The sequence below is a fragment of the Zeugodacus cucurbitae genome, chromosome 3, assembly GCF_028554725.1.
Source record: "Zeugodacus cucurbitae isolate PBARC_wt_2022May chromosome 3, idZeuCucr1.2, whole genome shotgun sequence".
Lineage (NCBI taxonomy): Eukaryota > Metazoa > Arthropoda > Insecta > Diptera > Tephritidae > Zeugodacus > Zeugodacus cucurbitae.
Window position 1 is genome coordinate 71418907 of NC_071668.1, and position 20211 is coordinate 71439117.

Here is a 20211-nt window from a genome sequence, read left to right on the forward strand (position 1 = left end):
TGTTTTTTTTTGCGTTTGCAAGTATGTTTTATTCAACGTTCAAACGGTTTCGAGTAAGGTTTTCGACAACTCAAATTTAAGGTTATGTTTGAATCAGCTTTGAAAAACTTTCTTTTCAATATTCTTGCTGCTGAATTTTTTGCATTTCAAATTTTCGAATTTATTTTAAAGTTTTCTTAATTCAGTAACAATTCTTATCCCTCCCTCTGGTGGTACATACTTTTACCATACTTCAAACACCACTTACGGTATACCATTGCCGTTTGAAAATTTTGAAATTTATAACAAATTACAGTTGAACTTCCATAACTCGAAGTTCTATAAATCGAAGTTCTCCATAACTCAAACTTTTCAATTGGCAATAGAAGTCAAATTTCATAAAAATTTTCTTCTATAAGTCGGAAGTCTCTCTAACTCGGCAATTTTTTGTGGATTATGGTGAATCGAGTTGGGTAAGTTCAACTGTATTTTAAAATTTAATAAAGTTAGACCTGCAACAAGTTATTGCTGCCTTAACTATTTTTCTCTCTTATATGTGATGAAAATAAAACAACAAATTTATTTTTGAAACTTTTAATTTAATAAATATAAAAAATAAAAATTTTATATTTTTTTCGCTAATATGTAACATTTATTGCGCATGCAATGCCTTCTTTGCTGTTGTGCTAACAAACAAATCGGCAATTACATTTCTAATACAATTATAATTAATAAAATTATTGCACCAAAAAATTATATACATACAGTTTAGTAGTTGTTGTTGTATACAATTTTTTGTCTATTTAAAATTAAACATAAATGCTTATCGTAATTATTTTGTTCAAATTTTATATATGTACTACGAGAATTTTATATATGAGATATCATAAAATTACATCAATATTGCTTCGCAATTTCTTTACACTTTTTAAGTTATTTGATCCAGTTTAAAATTATATAGCAACAAAGGGTTTAGTACAATTTTCGACTTATTTGCTTTTTTTTAATTATTTTTTATTTTTTTATTATTATAAAAATAATAATTTTTTTTTTTCTAAATTCAACTCTCAAAGCATACCATATACAATATGTCACGTTTCATTAACTTTACTATAACATTTTTAGTTAGAGAATTTCGCAGTGAGCTCAAATAATATTATTAATTAATTGTGATTTTTTAAGTATTTTGAGAAATATTTCTAACAAATTTCGGTTTTTTTTATTTTTATTTTCGTGTCGTTAGCCTAATACATACACACAAGTTTTAAAAGAGTATTTTAACGAATTCTACTAATTAGTGGTCAAATACGAAGAGCAGCGACGAGCTACACACGCTTACACATTCGTTTGCTTGTAAGTCATCGCATTGATAACAAAAGAAGGATCCACTTTTAATCAAAAAAAAAAATTTAAAAATATCTTAATTTTAATAAATTCGTGAAAATTTTGCGCTTTAATGTCAGATAATTAAAAAAAAATTTTTGCTAGTCACACCGCAGAACATTTCAAGTAAAGGGGTTTTCAATAAGAGCGCTACAAAAACGGTTTGTGATATCAATGAAATTATTTATTCCTGTGAAAGTACATTCGATGCCATTATGTATGTACGGAACTAAATTTCGTTTGCAAGGCCACCACGGACTCGCTTTTAGAAGTCCAGACGCTGCACACAATTTTCGACGGCTTTCAAGCATAATTTGACCGATACTGCTGCAATTTCACGTTCGAATTTCATCAATTGTCACTGGCTTGTTGGCATAGATCACAAGCTTGACGTAGCCTCACAGGAAGTAGTCTAACGGCGTCAAATCACACGACCGAGGCGCCCAATAGACTGGGCTATTTCGTGAGATGACACGTTCACCAAACTTGGTTTTTAATAATTCGATTGTGACTTTCGCTGTGTGGCTTGTGGCGCAGTCCTGTTGGAACCACATATTGTCCAAGTCCATATCATCGAATGCGAATCAACAATATTCGATTATCATTGAGCGGTAGCGATTCTCATACACAGTGACGTGCCGGTCTTGATCATTACGGAAAAGTACGGTCCAATGACGTCGCCGGCCCACAAACCGCACCAAACCGTATTTTTTTCGAGTTGCATTGGTGACTCATGGAGTACGTGTGGATTGCTGCCTAACCAATAACACACATTTTGCATATTGACGAAGCCATTAAGCCAGAAATGAGCCTCATCGCTGAAAATGATTTTTCGATAAAAATCCGGATCATTTTCAAGTTGTTGCTCAACCCAATTCACGAACATACGACGATTTTGGTGGTCAAGCGGCTTCAGTATCTTGCGTCAATTTGATCGTTAGGATGTAGGCCAACACTCGAAAACGACGTGTGAAGGGCTGATTTGGGTCTTCCACGATTGATGCGCTAGCGGCAGCAATATTCTCGACACTACGGGCACTTCTTTGTCTCACTGGCACGGGAACATTTTGTACTGAGACTGTTTGTGAAATTCAAATTTTTCCACTAGACGCTCAATTGTTGAACTGACAGGACGATTATGACGATCATAAATTGGACGTAGCCGCTCTTAAAGTTGAAGGCACTGAACTCCGAATTTCGGTAATAAATTTTAATAATTTCGATTTCCATGATGAAATGACAAACCTTACTGAAGAGAAATGTCAAAGAGCGGGAAAAAATATGGCGCCGTTTGCTGTTCCTATCAGTCAACTTTTGTAGCGTCCCTATTGAAAAACCCTTATGCTTAAATGCTTAATTTGTAATCCAGTCGGTTCGAAAGATATTACAAATAAAATTTAGATTGTTTAAATTTTACATTCAAAATATTTAAGAAATCATAAATTTGTTGTAATTTTTTTCCAACACGCCATTGTATGCGCTATAGTATTAAGCTAACGATATGTGACAAACGTTTTAACGATTTTCATACATGCTTGCTCTATTTTTTGGATATTTGTTTTTTTCTTTTTTGCTTAATTTTGATAATTTTACTTCTCACTCTTTTAGTTTTTTTTTTTTTATTCTACTAACAAAAATGCACGCTATTATTTTTGAACGCTTTTCAAAAGCAATATTTTTCAACTACTAACAAATAGCATTATTTGTTTTTGTTTTCCAAATTAATATTTGATTTTAATATTATATATTTATTTTGTTCGTTTTGTGTGCTTTGAAATAACTTGCATGAATGTACTATTAATTTATAATTTTTCTTAGTCGCAACTAGATTAAATGTAAACGTTAATGAATGCGTAAAATTGTTAAAATAATTTAACTAATTACTTAGATAATTACATATGTTTGTATGTATGCATGTATGCCTAGTGTTTTAAACTGTTTGCAAAAAATGCACAACGCCTAAAACTATGCAGTGTAAAAATATCTACGCGTGTTGTTTTTTTAAGTATTATGCTTGTAAGTATATTACTTGCTTTTTTTTAATTTTTAACTAATTAATTAATTCGAGTTTTGTTCAAAATCTTTTTTTTCGTTTAGTTTTAATTTAAGTATGCGAACGTAATATTTATGTTAAACTACATAATTAAATTACTACAGTGCTGCACTGTTGATACGTTTTCATGTCGTATGGATAAGTTTGTGTGTGTGTGTGTTATTGTTGCTGTTGTTGTTGTAATGGGTCTGGGCGGACTTGGGATACGTTAGTTCACTCATTCAGCCTATGTTTTGTTTGAAACTCAATAAAAGCAACGCTCTTATTTATTTCACATATTTCACGACCCGAACTTACTAATTGCTTTTGCGCTAAACGAACTCGTCTTACGAATATCTACATATATATATATATATATAGCTGGATATAATTATACTTAATACTAGATACGCATTAATAATTACAAATACTTGCTCTCTCTCTCTCTCTCTCTCTTATGCCGCTGTCGTCTATTTTTAGCATTTTAGCATAGTAACATTGTTCGTTTTCTTCTTCTTCTTCTTTTTTTTTAATGTTTAACTTCTTCGATATATCACAACAAAATGGTATAAAAAACATATATATATATATATATAAGCGAGATAGCTACAAACAGAGATTAGGAGACAAACGATTTAGGTTTGTTGTAAAATTGTGTGTTTTGTTGCATAATTGCAACATTCACCATCAACCATATTTGTGTGCAGCACTTCACGAGAACGGTGGCGGCAATTCGATTGGATCGAATGTGGCCTGTTGGAAGTTGGTAAAGTTTTCGATCTTACGATAACCCCACAATTGCATGGCCTCTTCGCAGTTCTTTTGTATATACTGGATCTGTAAAAGAATTTTACAAATTAATTCGATGTACAGCCATGTATGAGTGTGTATTAGAGCTCCTGGTATTCGACTAAACGAATTAACCGGATAGGGCATTATTCGAATAATAATATTCGGTTTGCAATACCCAGATAGTCATAAGTCGTTGACTATTCTGTTAACCGTTCATTGCGACTACTCGAATAATCGCCGTAGAATGACTATTCGAATAGTCGCAATGTCACGACTATCCGAATAATATTAATCGGTTAATATTCATACGAACGGTTACAAATCGGATATTCGAATAATCGATTTTCAGGTTATTTGAATAATTTTAAGAGTATGTATGTATAACTGTAAGTACATACCTCATCCGGCCGCAGATCTTGCTTCCAATGAAATGGTGCCGATTTCGAGTCACGATAAGTTGAGCTCACGCCACCGATATTTACTTTTGTATGCGTATCGAGAAATTCTTCAACTAGTGGATCAAATGGTAGTCCATAGAATTGTAGCACCTCTTGTGTCATATCGTAGGTATTCAGCGAGAGGTCCTCATAACGTAGTGTTCTGAAATATGAAATGGAATCTTATTATTTTTTTCTTTACACAATTTGGGTTCAATAATACGAGGTGTGTTCGAAAAATAACGGGAATTTTTGAGTTTTTGAAAAAAAAATTCTGTATTCGCCTTCAAAATAGTTCCATTCGTTATTATGCACTTATGCCATCGTGTCTTCCAATCGTCGAAACACTTCTCTGCCATATATGGAGTTTGAGGCATTCTTACAGTAGTGGTTTTTGGAAAGAATTCAGGGACAAGATACGACGTGTAAGCTTATTGGTCTTCTTAAAAAGGAGTACCGGTCAGATAGAAATCCGTTTGTTTTCCGATTCCGATTATGTAGATATAACTGTTATTTGAGGGATACAACCGTAGGTTCCTCGAATAAGTCTAATAGTATCTTTGACTCACAAATCAGTACTAAACTTCAAAATGCATAATTTTTATTAAAAAAAAATCGTCTATTCAAATATATTATAAGATCAGAGGCGTCTTGAAACCGATCCATTGAAGAAAGGTTTAAAAGTATTTACGTCAACCTTTGACCCTTTTTAATGTCAAATCTAGAAATTATGTGGATCGAGAAGGAATTCGATTCCATACACTCATAGATACATTGAATTTGGTTGGTTGTAACGAAAGTCCGAATATACTCTTACCTGAATCGTGATGGATGCTCCTTCAGCAGTTCCACAGCAGCATGATAATCGGCAACGAGATCTTGACAGACATAGTGCGGATTCTCGCAATCGCTATTGCCGGCACACCAGTCGCGATGCTTGCGCGATTGCATTGTACCCCGTGGATCGCGCACCAGCAGTATCATACGCACGTTCAAGCTGAAAAATAAACAAGTAGGAAATATTTTAATAAACTATTGGAACGCAGCAGAGCAACAAATAGTATACAACATATGCGCACAAGAGTGAAAATGCCGTGTAAAAATGTGATGACAACTCACGTCACTAAATGAAACTAGCGGCAAAAGCCGAATAAAGCAATTGCAGTGACTACCACTCGCACTCCGTATACCCATTTACAATGATACAAATGCGGATAATGAGTATAGAGTTAAAGAAGCGCATGCTGATCGTAACTGCCATAATCGGTGATTGAGTGAAAATTTTCTAACTGATATGTAGCGGTCAAGTTTCTCTGTTTACATATCAAATACAAAAACAGAAGCAAAAACGTTTTCAGATAAAATTCGATCCACATTTTTCATTTACAATAGAATACTGATAGTTGAAAGCTTAAGAAACGCTACAAAGTAGCAATGTTGATAAAGCCTTTAAGTCAACAACGATATCTTTGCACAAATATTGTCTTTCATTTCATTTCTGTATTATATTTATCTTTATTATGTTATTTTATACTATTTACCAAGCAGCAGCTGCTTACCACTGAACAATCAATTTAAAGTTAAAGTTATTCATGCTTATTTGTGCATAAATATTTATTCAATATGGAGCACATACACACATGCGACATGAATAAATATTGAATAAACAGTGTTTATGGTAAACTTTTATTAATTTTTATATTATACTTTTGCAACATGTAGCACAGGGGTATAACCTTTTTGTACAACGGTTATTTATAATGCTTGGAACTGAACGACATAAATATAGGGTAAATACTAAATTAATCAAGATCATTAAACGAATTATATTCGAGATCTCTGTCTGTCTGTTCAGACAAGGTGACTCACTATCGTACGACTTCTTCAATCTATTGATGAAAAAAAGAATACGAGCTGCAGAGCTAAATAACAAAGGTACAATCTTCTACAAGAGTGTACAGCTGCTGGCGTACGCCGATGATATCGATATCATTGGAAACAACACCCACGCCGTTAGTTCTACTTTTTTCCGACTGGATAAGGAAGCGAAGCGCATGGGTCTGGTAGTTAATGAGGACAAGACGAAATATCTCCTGTCATTCGCGTCTTAGCTCCCACATCACTGTTGACAGTTATAACTATTAAGACATAGATAGTTTCGTCTACTTCGGAACCAACATCAACAACACATACCTACAATGTTAGCCTCGAAATCCAACGCAGAATCACTTATGCCAACAGGTGCTACTTTGGACTGAGTAGGCAATTCTCTCGACGAACTAAAATCAAACTCTACAAGTCCCTCATCATTCCCGTCATCATCCGATGAGACGGCACTAGGAGTTTTCGAGAGAAAGGTTTTGCGCTAGATTTATGGTCCTCTGAATATTGGCAACGGCGAATACCGTAGACGATGGAATGATGAGCTGTATGTGTTATTCGACGCCATAGACATAGTCTATGCCTGGCTAAGTCATGTTGTTCGAATAGACGAAAATGCCCCAGCTTTGAAAGAGTTCGATGCAGTACCCGCTGGTGGAAGCAGAAGAAGACCTCAACTCCGTTGGAAGGACCAGGTGAAAAAGGACCTGTCTTCACTTGGTATTACCAATTGGCGTCAAACTGCCAAAAGGAAGAATAGATGGCGCGCTGTTGTAAGCTCGTCTATAACCGCGTAAGCGTTGCCTACGGAAGGCAAGGAGTATTTCGATCTTGAGGATGCACCACATTCAGGAAGTCCTCTTGAAAGCGATGTGGTCGTTGATCGCTACAAATTGTCGACTAACAACTCGAGAGTTGCTGAAAGATTAAAGTTGCATAAAGTAACACAAGCACATAAACGTCTAGGAAATTTCAAAGCTTTACATATGGATTCCTCATTTTCTTACAAAACGAAATTTGCTTCATCGCATTAACGACTGTGATTTGCTTATCAAACGTCGAAGAAATGATCCATTTTTGAAGCGCATTGTATTGTAATATCATATTTTTTGTTCGCCTCCGATACGATATAGAGGAATTTCTTAAAATTCTGCCTCGAGGGTACAATTTTAAATTTTTTATTATGACCTGGTCGAAAAGTTCGATTTATGGAAGGAATTTGTATGAAATTTGATTTCTAAACGCTATTGCCAATTCAAAAGTTCGAGTTATAGAAGTTCCACTGTATCAATACCGAAAATGGTCAATGTCGGTTCCCAAATTTCCTCCTGATAGCAAAAAAATTACATATTTTGTTCCGCTCAAACTTAATTTTCCACTTATTTTAATCGAATTCGTTACGGCAATTAACTAATTAAATATGTTTCGCAAACTTAGTTAATTAGGTATGAAAAGAACACAGTAAGTGAAATGATTTTAATTTGTAAATTTATTTTTCAACTAATTCAAAGATTATTTTCTTGCTTTTCGTGTTTCATTCCGCATTCTCTTCTCACATAAGTAAACATTACGACATTTATTCTTGTTTGATTGTTATATAAAATTTACTGAATCATGGCTCAGAAGAATGAGTTTCGACTTCAGATATCGGATTATTAGGTGTCCAGCGCACAAGCAAGCATTGTTTACGCGGTTACGCCGCGGTTAGTGACATTTTCGGCGTGAAATTAAACACAAAAAATGCTTGTTATTTACTAAAAATAGTATCAAACAGCAAAAACAAGTAGCGGAAATACCTAAGTGATAAAGTGAACTTCGCGTTTGAAAATATAACACGCACACTATAATACAACAAATAAATTATAAATAATAAATATAAACAAAAATAAATTTTTTATATAAAGGACGGTTGCATAAATATGACTTGATGAAACGTCGCTTGCTTTGTGGTAATTTCTTAAACGTACCGAATTGTTGAAATTTAAGAAATTTTATCTTGTTTTCTTCAGGACTATTTCCAATAAGGGGCCATCCATAAATTATATCACACCTTCAAGGGGGGGAGAGTATGACTCAGAAGTGACATTGTGTGACAAGGGGCAGGGGGGGTCAAAAGCTTTGTGACATCACATTTCAAAATTTAGGGCAATATCGTTTCCCGCTCTGCTGCGCTCTTGAGTGCTAGACGACTGACTGCTCTGTACCACGCCGATCACTCACTGGTGTACTATTAAAACATGATGCTTTTGGGTCACATCTTGATTCAATTAATCGAACTACTGAATTAGATCTAGAAAACCGAAACTTCGAAAGTGCGGGCAATGTGTTGGCTGAGATTTGGAGTAAGTTAGTCATTGATAATTTTCCAGTCGTTGCTGAATATGTTGCACCAGCTGTTACTGGACTGGATATTGAACAGGCTATGATGTTGAAAAATAATGCAACTTGGTATGCTAAACATGTACGAGAGCCACAATATTTTTTACAAATAGTTAAATGTGAAACTATTGCATGTTGCGGTGTAAGACGTTCTAGTCTTTGGAAATTATTAATAGAGTTCAAAATGTGACAACTTGTAACAAGGAGGGGGGAGGGGTTAAAAAGTCCTTAAATTCGTGTGACGTAATTTATGGATGGCCCCTAAGCAATGGGAAGGAAGGAAATGCAAATGTAAAAAAAAATTTAAGGGAACTTTATATATAACGACCGACAGTGACGCACAAATCGGATTCTAAGCGCGTGACGACTTGAAGTTATGTGCTGAGAGAGAGAAAGAGGAGAAAATGTGTGACGAATCATATTTGTACTTATATTTTTGGAGTAATTTTTTTGCAAATTTCTTGATCCACTACTTGTTACTTATAAACAAAAAATGGAATGTACGTCGAATATACTGACCCAGGTACGAAGCTTTTTTTACTAGAAGCTGAACAGATCTTATTAATGTCCAAAAATAAAAATATAGAGTTCCACACTCTTTTGAACGGTAACTGACAGAGAAGAGACCTCTATTAAAAAAAATTCCAGCCATACGACCAATAAACCATCACCGCGTAGGTAAATATTAAAAAACAAATTAATAATCTTTATGAACACCAAAATTTCCATTATCGCCCTATAATTGTTATTCGGTGTATTAACACATTTTTGTAACTAAATATGAAAATATATATATTTTCTCTAAATGTGTAAATTTATCAGAAACAATTGTATTCGCCCCCCAAACTGTACAATAAAACTCAAAGTACAAAAACTGATAAAATTCTAAATAATTTTATATATGTAAATAAATCCCATCCACATTTTGCTACTCACAAACACAATGCAAACGAAAATCGGCACAATTTGTTTAGCTACCCTGCCAGCCAGGCCTAACCACTTTCCCCTCATGTTTCTTCAATTACTAACACCAACGCACACGTTTGGGTTATTTTGTTTTTGTATTCGTACGTGTAAGGAGAATAGTGGTTAAAAAACTCACAAGCAGTTATGCTGGCCTATGGCAAACTCACCACTTTTTTTTACCACTTTTGTGGGTTTAAAAAACTTCGGTTTAACCAGCTTTTTCACCACCTTTGGCTGGCAGGGTATGAAATATTAAAAAGCATTGTGTGCATGTATGTGTGTTATTCGAATTAATTTGAGCTGAAAACAAATCATCAAATGCGTGGGAATTATTTTTGTCTGAAAAGCAGAGCAAAACGAATTATGTATTTGGAATACAAGAAAATAAAATTTTTATTAGATTTTATTTGGATAAATATTGCCGATGCAAATTTTTTTAATTAAATTATTTTGTTGTTCATTAATCGAAGCAAATGCTCAAGTTGTACGAGTTTGACAAAAAAAATATTTATTTTTTAATTTTGAGCTCTGTACCAATCACTTTGGCGACACTTAACTCGAAGCTTGCAGCAACCACTTTAAATTGCTGAATAATCTTAGCCTCCAGATTTTAACCAAAGAAACAGATATAGTAAAAATTTAAGATATAGGTTTATTATTTCGAAACTAAAGTAAAATCTTGCGAAATACAAATTAATTTTTAGATTGTAACAAATTATCGAAAGTGATGGCAACACTAAGAGTTGTGGGAAAATTATTTTTAATTTATGTAACACGATCCCGATAATTAAGTTGCTAACACAATTTTCTGTCTGTATTAAATAACATCACTTTTCATCATCAGATCGACCCAATCTCATATATTATTTATACAGATGTATGCATCATTATGAGGAATAAAATATTTCTTACGCATTAGTTGTTTAGTTTTTTCGATTTAAATTATTGCGAAGCGACTACACAAATGTGGCAGATTTTGTAATGCATATTATATATGCATTTATAATATACATAAATAAAAATGCCAGTCTATGCACTAAAAGTGTGTGGCGCATATTACCAAATTCTAACGATCGCGTCTAGAAAATTATAATCAAAACTGAAAATATTTTATTTTTGCTTAAAAATAGATTGTGATAATATTTAAAAGTCGTTCGGAAATATTTTGAAGACTGCTCATTTCTGGAGTATGAATCAAGTGATAGAATGGTAGAAAAAGACCACAACCCATATTTGTTACACATGACTACGGGTGACTTTTTCATATTTCCAAAAATAAAAAGAACCTTAAAGGGCCTTCGTCTTACAAGCATAAATGAAATGGTTTAAAGAGCTAATGACTATCCCAAAAACCCAGCTTCAGAGTTGTTTCGGCGGTTGGAAGAAGCGTTGGCAAAAGGCCATAATATCGAATGAGCACTATTTTGAAGACGACTACATTAAATATATACGAATGAATAAAGCTTTTTTCAATAAATTTAATTTTTTTGAACACACCTCGTATTGTAATTATTTCTGTAAAATTAGTTCACATTTTAGGTAAAAAAAAACAAATATATATATAAAAAATAAAAAGAAAGCAAACTCAACATATCAATAAAGCTTCTACATTAGTGTAGGATATATAAATATGTATGAATGACACAAAAATGTCACTGTCAATCATGAATCCATATTGACAAGCCCCCTTGCTTGTGCAAAAACTGCGAAATAGAGCACGCTACACTAATGCAATTTCTATTTTTACATGGAAATATACATAGACTGGTATATACTACTGAGGTTGTATTAATTCACAATTTTGGGGGGTTCATTATTGATGCAAATCTCAACATACAATACACACGTACAAGAAATATACGCATGCATATGAAATTTGAGACAATCAAGCAAACAATAAAAATGTATTCCCAAAAAAAAAAGTAGTATTATGAATATTATTTCGTACTTCGAAAAAATAAAGCAAAATACAGCTTTCCAAGCGTTTGAAAGCATATTGTTCTCACTTAATTGTAAAAAGTTTTGCTTTAATTAACTGAGAACAATTCATTTAGTTCATATTTTCCCATACGCCTTGCGCAATTGAAGAGACTTTAGACCTTGAAGTTTTTATACTCTCGCAACAAAGTTACTAAGAAAGTATTATAATTTTGTTCACATAACGGTTGTTTGTAACACCAAAAACTAAACGAGTTAGATATAGGGTTATATATACCAAAGTCATCAGGGTGAAGAGTGGAGTTCAAATCCGGATGTCTGTCTGTCGGTCCGTCTGTGCAAGCTGTAACTCGAGTAAAAATTAAGATATCTTGATCAAACTTGGCACACTTATTTCTTGGCACCATAGGAAGGTTGCTTTCGAAAATGGAACCACTGACACGCCCACAAGATGGCGAAAACTGAAAACACATAACTAACATTTATTTGGAACAAAGGATCGCACCAGAAAGGGCCACATTTGGATGTAGTTTTTTTGGAGAAGTGGGCGTGCCCCCGCCCCCAAATCCGTTATTTGTATATATCTCGCAAACCAATAGAGCTATATAAACAAAACTATCTGCAGTCGTTTTTTTTTAGCCACTTCCTAATACAGTCCAAAAATGAAAGAACTCGGATAATAACCACGCCCACCTCCCATACAAAAGTTAGGTTGAAAATTACTAAAAGTGGGTTAACTCACTAACGAAAAACGTCAGAAACACTAAATTTCACATAAGAAATGGCAGATGGAAGCTGCACTCAGAGTTTTTTACAAAATGGAAAATGGGCGTGGCGTCGCCCACTTATGGGTCAAAAACCATATCTCAGGAACTACTCGACCAATTTCAATGAAACTTGGTTTGTAATAGTTTCCTTACATCCCAATGATATGTTGTGAAAATAGGCCAAATCGCTTCACAACCACACCTACTTCCTATATACCAGAACTTTGAAAACGATCTGAATCATTTATATTGCAATATATAAAGTAAGCACTATTGAAGATATCGGTGCAGAACTTTGCACAAATACTATGTTAATAGTGGGGCAGCCCCATTCTAAAAATCGCCGAAATCGACCCATAGGTTTTTAAGGCCCCATATATCGAACACGAGGGCCTCGGTGCTTCTAACCTAATATTATGGTTTCCAACTTTCAATGGGCTTTATACAATATATATGACGAATATGTGGGTCAAATTGTGTATTATATAATATAAATAAAGTTAAATAAATAAATTGCGAGAGTATAAAATGTTCGGTTACACCCGAACTTAGCCCTTCCTTACTAGTTTTTCTTATGTTTTCCCTAGTGGTGCGTCGTCCGACATAACATATACCTATAGCCCTAATGACTCGTCTTAGTTCTGTTGTGGGTCTTTATATTTTCTGAAAAATACAGTGTTATACAAGTTCCAGCTCGAGTTGATGGATTTAATATTAAACTTATCTATAATATAACATACCTATACGTAAAGCTTGAGATTTTCGATCAATCTTTTGTTTCTTTGAAATTGATTGAAACGCTGCTTTCGTCATTCCATACATATCTATATTTCTATATTGCTAATCGCAACCTTTTATCATACCAACATTTAATATTTTGCACGAGTAAAAACCGCAATATCTATAAAAAAAAATTATCAATGTTGTATTTTTTGTATTTTTTACGGACATTGCATTCATGCTTATTAATTTTTTTATTATTTTTATAAGCTGTTGTAGAGCTCATTAATTTTATGTCAAGGAGTGCTATCGATGCTAAATAATAATACCACTTACTCGCAGTGATTACGCAGAAAATATCAATAGCCAAGAAGTATATACCTTCGAAACTCATACAGTTGCGTTTAATAGTGTTTTTTTGTACATTTATGTTTATAGTCATTTCATTATTTTGCAATTTTTCTTCTCTTGTGTCTTCGTTTGTGGCTAAAAAACTTATTTTTCATTATTTCTTCTTTTTGACTATGAAAAAGCTTGAGAATAAATTGCTAGTTATTGCTAATATGGATGAGAAGTTACATAAAAAGTATCTTAATTTTTGTTTCACAGGCATGGAGTTTGACTGATTAAACGGATTTAATCTTTTCTTGAAACGAAACCAATTTAATTTCTGATTGTGAGTAAAATTGTTATGTTGACAAGTTGCAAATCAATATAAAATGAAACGAATCGATTAGCACGGGTTACAACTGGAATTCTAGAGAAGCTAAGCGAGTTCGGCACAGCTACGATGTCATAAAAAGTCAACTATAAGGGAGATAAGATTTGTGGTATATATACTTACTAGATATAATCCTTAACTTATATACTTTCAAAGATATAATCAAGTAACACTTAGCTAATAGCTTAGAACAAGTTTCTTCGTGTTGAAGTGCGATATGTGGCCACAATTTCTATAAAAACTTGCTATTGTGGAACACTTAAAACCACAAAGCGACAGTTTACACCTTATCTAAATTCAACTTCGGTTGTCGTTACTTCTGACCGCAGAATTATAGGAAATACGTTAAAAATCTTATATACATATGTATAGCAAAAAAAAATCAAAAAATTTAATTTGAAAATATATGTATGCTTAGAACAATTGAATTCAGTGGTTGGTGGAAAAGAAAAAAATATATTTATCTTGAAATAATAAAAAAAGATATATAAAATAAAAATAAATAAATAAAAATTAAATATTAAACAAGTAAGGAAGGGCTAAGTTCGGGTGTAACCGAACATTTTATAGTCTCGCAATTTATTTATTTAACTTTATTTATTTTATATAATACATAATTTGACCCACATACTCGTCATATATATTGTATAAAGTCCATTGAAAGTTGGAAACCATAATATTAGGTTAGAAGCACCGAGGTTCTCGTGTTCGATTAATGGGGCCTTGAAAACCTATGGTCCGATTTCGGCGATTTTTAGAATGGGGCTGCTACACTATAAACGTAGCATTTGTGCAAAGTTCTGCACCGATATCTTCACTAGTGCTTATTTTATATATTGTAAAGTAAACGCTTCAGATCGTCTTCAAAGTTCTGGTATGTAGGAAGTAGGCGTGGTTGTGAAGCGATTTGGCCAATTTTCACAACATATTATTGGGAGGTAAGGACACTATTACCAACCAAGTTTCATTGAAATCGGTCGAGTAGTTCCTGAGATATGGTTTTTGACCCATAAGTGGGCGACACCACGCCCATTTTTCCATTTTGTAAAAAAATCTGAGTGCAGCTTTCATCTGCCATTTCTTATGTGAAATTTAGTGTTTCTGACGTTTTTCGTTAGTGAGTTAACCCACTTTTAGTAATTTTCAACCTAACTTTTGTATGGGAGGTGGGCGTGGTTATGCGATCCTTCATAACAAATTTCGGTTTTCGCCATTTTGTGGGCGTGGCAGTGGCCCGATTTTGCTCATTTTCGAAAGCAACCTTCCTATGGTTTCATCAAGATATCTTAATTTTTACTCAAGTTACAGCTTGCACAGACGGACGGACGGACGGACAGACAGACATTCGGATTTGAACTCCACTCTTCACCCTGATCACTTTGGTATACATAACCCTATATCTAACTCGTTTAGTTTTAGGACTTACAACCAACCGTTATGTGGACAAAACTATAATACTCTCGAAGCAACTTCGTTGCGAGAGTATAATAAACAAATAAAAATTAAATATTAAAAATAAAATAAATTATCAAATTCAAAATTCTGTTGCGTAATATAGTAACGATAAAGTTTTTAGGCAAGAATGTTTATAAATATAATACATATGTGAGATTATGATAATACTAGTGTAGTGTTAAGTTTCACAACGTTTTGTGTTAGTCGAGTATTTCCATAATATGTTCTATTTAATTGTATTGCTTAAATCACAGCTGTGACTTTAAGTCAGCAAAATATTTATGTATATACATATGTAGTAATGTTCAACATCTATCATATTATCAGCTTAGAGAAACATTTATGTTTTCACAATACAATAAAACAGCTTTTCTACCATGAAACTACAAATGTCTTCTGCCAATGGGGTTGACGATAATACTGTACGGCAATGTTCATATTTATGTAGACTTTATTCGAAGCATGCTGGTTTGTGAAAGAAAGTGTCTAAGAATAAACGAATTGTTTCTTATATGATATGTATATATAAATCATACACAATCTATTCAAATGTAACAAAATTGGGATTAAAAGAAAATTAATAGAAAGAATAAATATAAAGATCTCATTGTGAGCTTCTCTGTGTCTCCGAATTGGCTTATTCGCTTATTCAATTAAGTGTTCAAGTAAGAAAGCATACCCGACATCTGACTAGATATTCACCATGCGCCAAATCTTGGAAAAGACCCGTGAAAAGAGGATCGACACACACCATCTCTTTGTCGATTTTAAAGCTGCCTTCGACAGCACGAACAGGAGTTGCCTCTACGCCGCTATGTCTGAATTTGGTATCCCTGACGTTGAGCAATACCGAAAGCTCGGTCGGGATCGGGAAGGACCTCTCCGAGCCGTTCGATACCAAATGAGATTTCAGACAAGGTGACTCACTATCGTGTGATCTCTTTAACCTGATGCTGGAGAAAATAATACGGAACTGCAGAGCTAAATAGAGAAGGTAAAATTTTCTATAAGAGTACACAGCTACTGGCGTACGCCGATGATATCGCTATCATTGGAAACAACACCCGCGCCGTTAGTTCTGCTTTTTCCAGACTGGATAGCGAAGCGTATGGGTCTGGTGGTGAACGAGGACACGGCGAAATATCTCCTGTCGTCAAACAAACAGTCAGCGCATTCGCGTCTTGTCTCCCACGTCACTGTTGACAGTCATAACTTTGAAGTTATTTTTAATTTCGTACGTCTGGGAACCAGCATTGACAGCAATAACAATGTCAGCCTGGAAATCTAACGTAGAATCACTTTTGCCAACAGGTGCTACTATGGACTGTGTAGGAATTGAAAAGTAAAGTCTTCTCTCGACGAATAAAAACCAAACTATACAAGTCTCTCATCATTCCCGTCCTATTTTACGGTGCAGAAACGTGTATAATGTCAACATCCAATGAGACGGCACTAGGAGTTTTCGAGAGAAAGGTTTTGCGGAACATTTATGGTCCCTTAAACATTGGCAACGGCGAATACCGCAGAAGATGGAATGATGAGCTGTATGTATTATTCGACGACATAGACATAGTCCAACGAATAAAAAGACAGCGACTACGCTGGCTAGGTCATGTTGTTCGAATGGACGAAAGTGCTCCAGCTCTGAAAGTATTCGATGCAGTACCCGCTGGTGGAAGCCGAGGAAGAGGGAGACCTCCGATGGAAGGAGAGGGACCTGGATTCGCTTGGTATAACCAATTGGCGCCAAACTGCCAGAAGGAGAGACGCGTGGCGCGCTGTTGTAGACTCGCTTAACCGCGTTAGCGGTGTCTACGCCAGTCAAGAAGAAGAAGAAGAAGTGTTCAACCAATAATACAACATACATAACTAAAGGGTGGATCAAAATCGTTGATAAATACAAAAAGCTAGGTACTGTAAAAGTTTTTAATCAACGATGTTGAATTTAATCAACTTTTAGTTAAAAAACTGTTTTAATACAAATTTTCCTCCAAAATCTAACAGAAAAAATTCCGTACAATCCACTTTTATATTAAAAGGGCAAGTTGGAGGTGGTTGGCAGTACGTATGAGTAACATTTTTATTTACAATATACAAAAATTAAAATAAAATCCACAAATTATAATAAAGGTGTATTATATAATAAACCTTAAATCCGTATAGTAAAACAAGTTAACATTTTTTTGCATAAAATCAAAAATAAACTTGTTCTTCATAAGGAATAAAACATATTACTGACCTTGATTAACTCAAATAATGAAAGTTGACATGACGTACAATACATACACGTAAAAATTTAATGTATATATGTATTCTATGTATGTATATTTGCAAGTGAAATAAATGTAAAGAAAACCTTATAAATTTAATATTAACAGATTGCAGTAAACTGGCGACAGTAAAGTGAAACATCGTAAATTACCAGTCTGACAATGCCTTTGAGTAAACTTGTGCACGAACAACAATTCTCTCTAGTAAAAGTTGAAAAGCGTGATTTTGCAACTACGCGTGCAGTAAAATATAATCAAATTTTGGCGAACAGTGTCGAAAAATTTTCATACAACAACGCCAAAGAGGGGTTTATATACATATATGCACACACAGTTTACAACAATAATATGGAACGACATTACGCAAGCATTGCAAAACAGCAGCGAGCGCACCATCCGACCAATAGGCTATATAAATATGCATTCGTTTCGACTTTTACTTTGCTCCTGTTGCAATGGAATTAAGTCAGTTGGTTATTGTGTTGGCGGATACATACACACACACACACAAACTTCAGTTCGGCAGCGGAAGTATCATTGCTTTCGTGCGTATAAATGCCACAAATGCAATAAATTGGTTTATGTCGCCGATGTTTGGTGTGCACATGCATGTGGGTTGACTTTTGCTTGGCAAAATCAATAAATTTGGAACACTTTTGTAGATTTGTAGATGTGCACTAGGGTGGTACATAAATACAATTAAAACTCAATACCCAAATCGGCAGTAATAGTACCTCAACTTTTATATTACTACAGTTGTTGGTATCTCATATCCATTTTAGTTGAATTTGAGATTCGAGATTTTTGGAAACTTGCATACTTATTTCATATACAATATGTGCACAATAATAGCACCACATCCGCGAAAATATCTCCATTAATATTGACCCGAATTGGAAAGAGCGATGGATAACTCAATATTGCCCATCCATCTTAACCGTCCACAATTCTCGAATCAAGTTCCATTTATACGTAATAATAATATTCAAGAGTTTCAAAAATATACTATATTACAAACAATTACAATTAAGAACCACCCTAACGTATATATACACAACTCGCATAAGTGCTCCACCACAAATGCAATTGCAAGCGAGTTGCATTTTGGCGACAAACAACAAAAACAAAGTTGAAATTTCGACTATAAGAACAGCATCGCAATGACAGTCAAGTTTTTAACTGTGGCAATCAGCAGTTTTCAGGAGTTTTAACTGCATTTAATGGCTCTTTCGCCTGTCATGCGCAGGCCAAGGTAATTGCCAAAGTGTTGTTGTTGCATATTTTCTTAAGCAATTAAATAAATAATATGCACTTGGGAGGAACGTGGGGAGTACTACGAACTAACTATATTTACAAACGTTTTGGTTTTTAGCACTCTTCAAGCGAAATAATAAAAGTAAATCAGTAAATGTAAGACAGGTTTATGGAAATTACCGCTTAAGCGTAAAGATAAATATAAAATGGAATGCTGAAAAGGTTGTAAAAATGTATATTGCTTTGGATTAACAAAAATTCAAATTAATTCAAAAAAACAAAATTTATAACGGTATTGTAATGCGAAATTATAAATATTTATTAATTTGAAAATTAGTCACTAAAAAGGGATAACGCCACACAATGGCTCGTTAATTTTCGCAAAAGATGTAAATTTCTTTTTTCAAAATCTTTAGTTATTCGAACTTAAAACTTATAAAACCGAATTGATTTATGCAGTAATAGCAAGAGATTCGAACAAAATGAGATTCTATAAAGTTAGGTCCTGCAAATATTAAGCAAATTTCTGAATTATGTTTTTTGATGACCAATACATATACGCAGTCATAACTTTGAAGTTGTAGATAATTTCGTATACCTAGGAACCAGCATCAACACCGATAATAATGTCAGCCTTGAAATCCAACGCGGAATCACTCTTGCCAACAGGTGCTACTATGGACTGAGTAGGTAATTGAAAAGTAAAGTCCTCTCTCGACGAACAAAAACTAAACTCTAAAAGTCCCTCATCATTTCCCGTCCTACTTTCCGGTGCAGAAGCGTGGACGGTGTCAACATCCGATGAGACTGCACTATGAGTTTTCGAGAGAAAGGTTTTGCGCAAGACTTATGGTCCATTAAACATTGGCAACGTCGAATACCACAGAAGATGGGATGATTAGCTGTATGTATTGTTCGACGACATAGACATAGTCCAGCGAATAAAAAGACAGCGGCTACGCTGGCTGGGTCATGTTGTCCGAATTGACGAAAGTGCTCCAGCTCTGAAAGTTTTCGATGCAGTACCCGTTGGTGGAAGCCGAGGAAGAGGGAGACCTCCACTCCAATGGAAGGACCTGTCTTCACTTGGTATTACCAATTGGCGTGGCGCGCTGTTGTGGACTCGGCTATAACCCCGTAAGCGGTGTCTACGCCAGTCAATAAGAAGATAATTCATATACATTAAAAAAAAACGGAAATTCCCGTTATTTTTTGAACACACCTCCTACTCGAACCA

The 20211-nt window shown here is 34.3% G+C and overlaps 1 protein-coding gene across 2 annotated transcripts in view; it reads right to left on the reverse strand.

Moving 5' to 3' along the window:
• Positions 1-2920: 2920 nt before the first annotated feature.
• Positions 2921-20211, reverse strand: part of LOC105217605 (carbohydrate sulfotransferase 5) — a 79045-nt gene continuing 61754 nt past the window's right edge. For both annotated transcript variants that reach the window (XM_029043641.2, XM_011192677.3), the window contains exons 2-4: positions 5441-5620; positions 4585-4786; positions 2921-4231 (exon numbers count right to left, since the gene is read on the reverse strand). In XM_029043641.2, the coding sequence (XP_028899474.1) occupies positions 4106-4231; positions 4585-4786; positions 5441-5620 (508 nt within the window). In that variant the 3' untranslated portion in view covers positions 2921-4105. The remainder of the gene's footprint in view (positions 4232-4584; positions 4787-5440; positions 5621-20211) is intronic.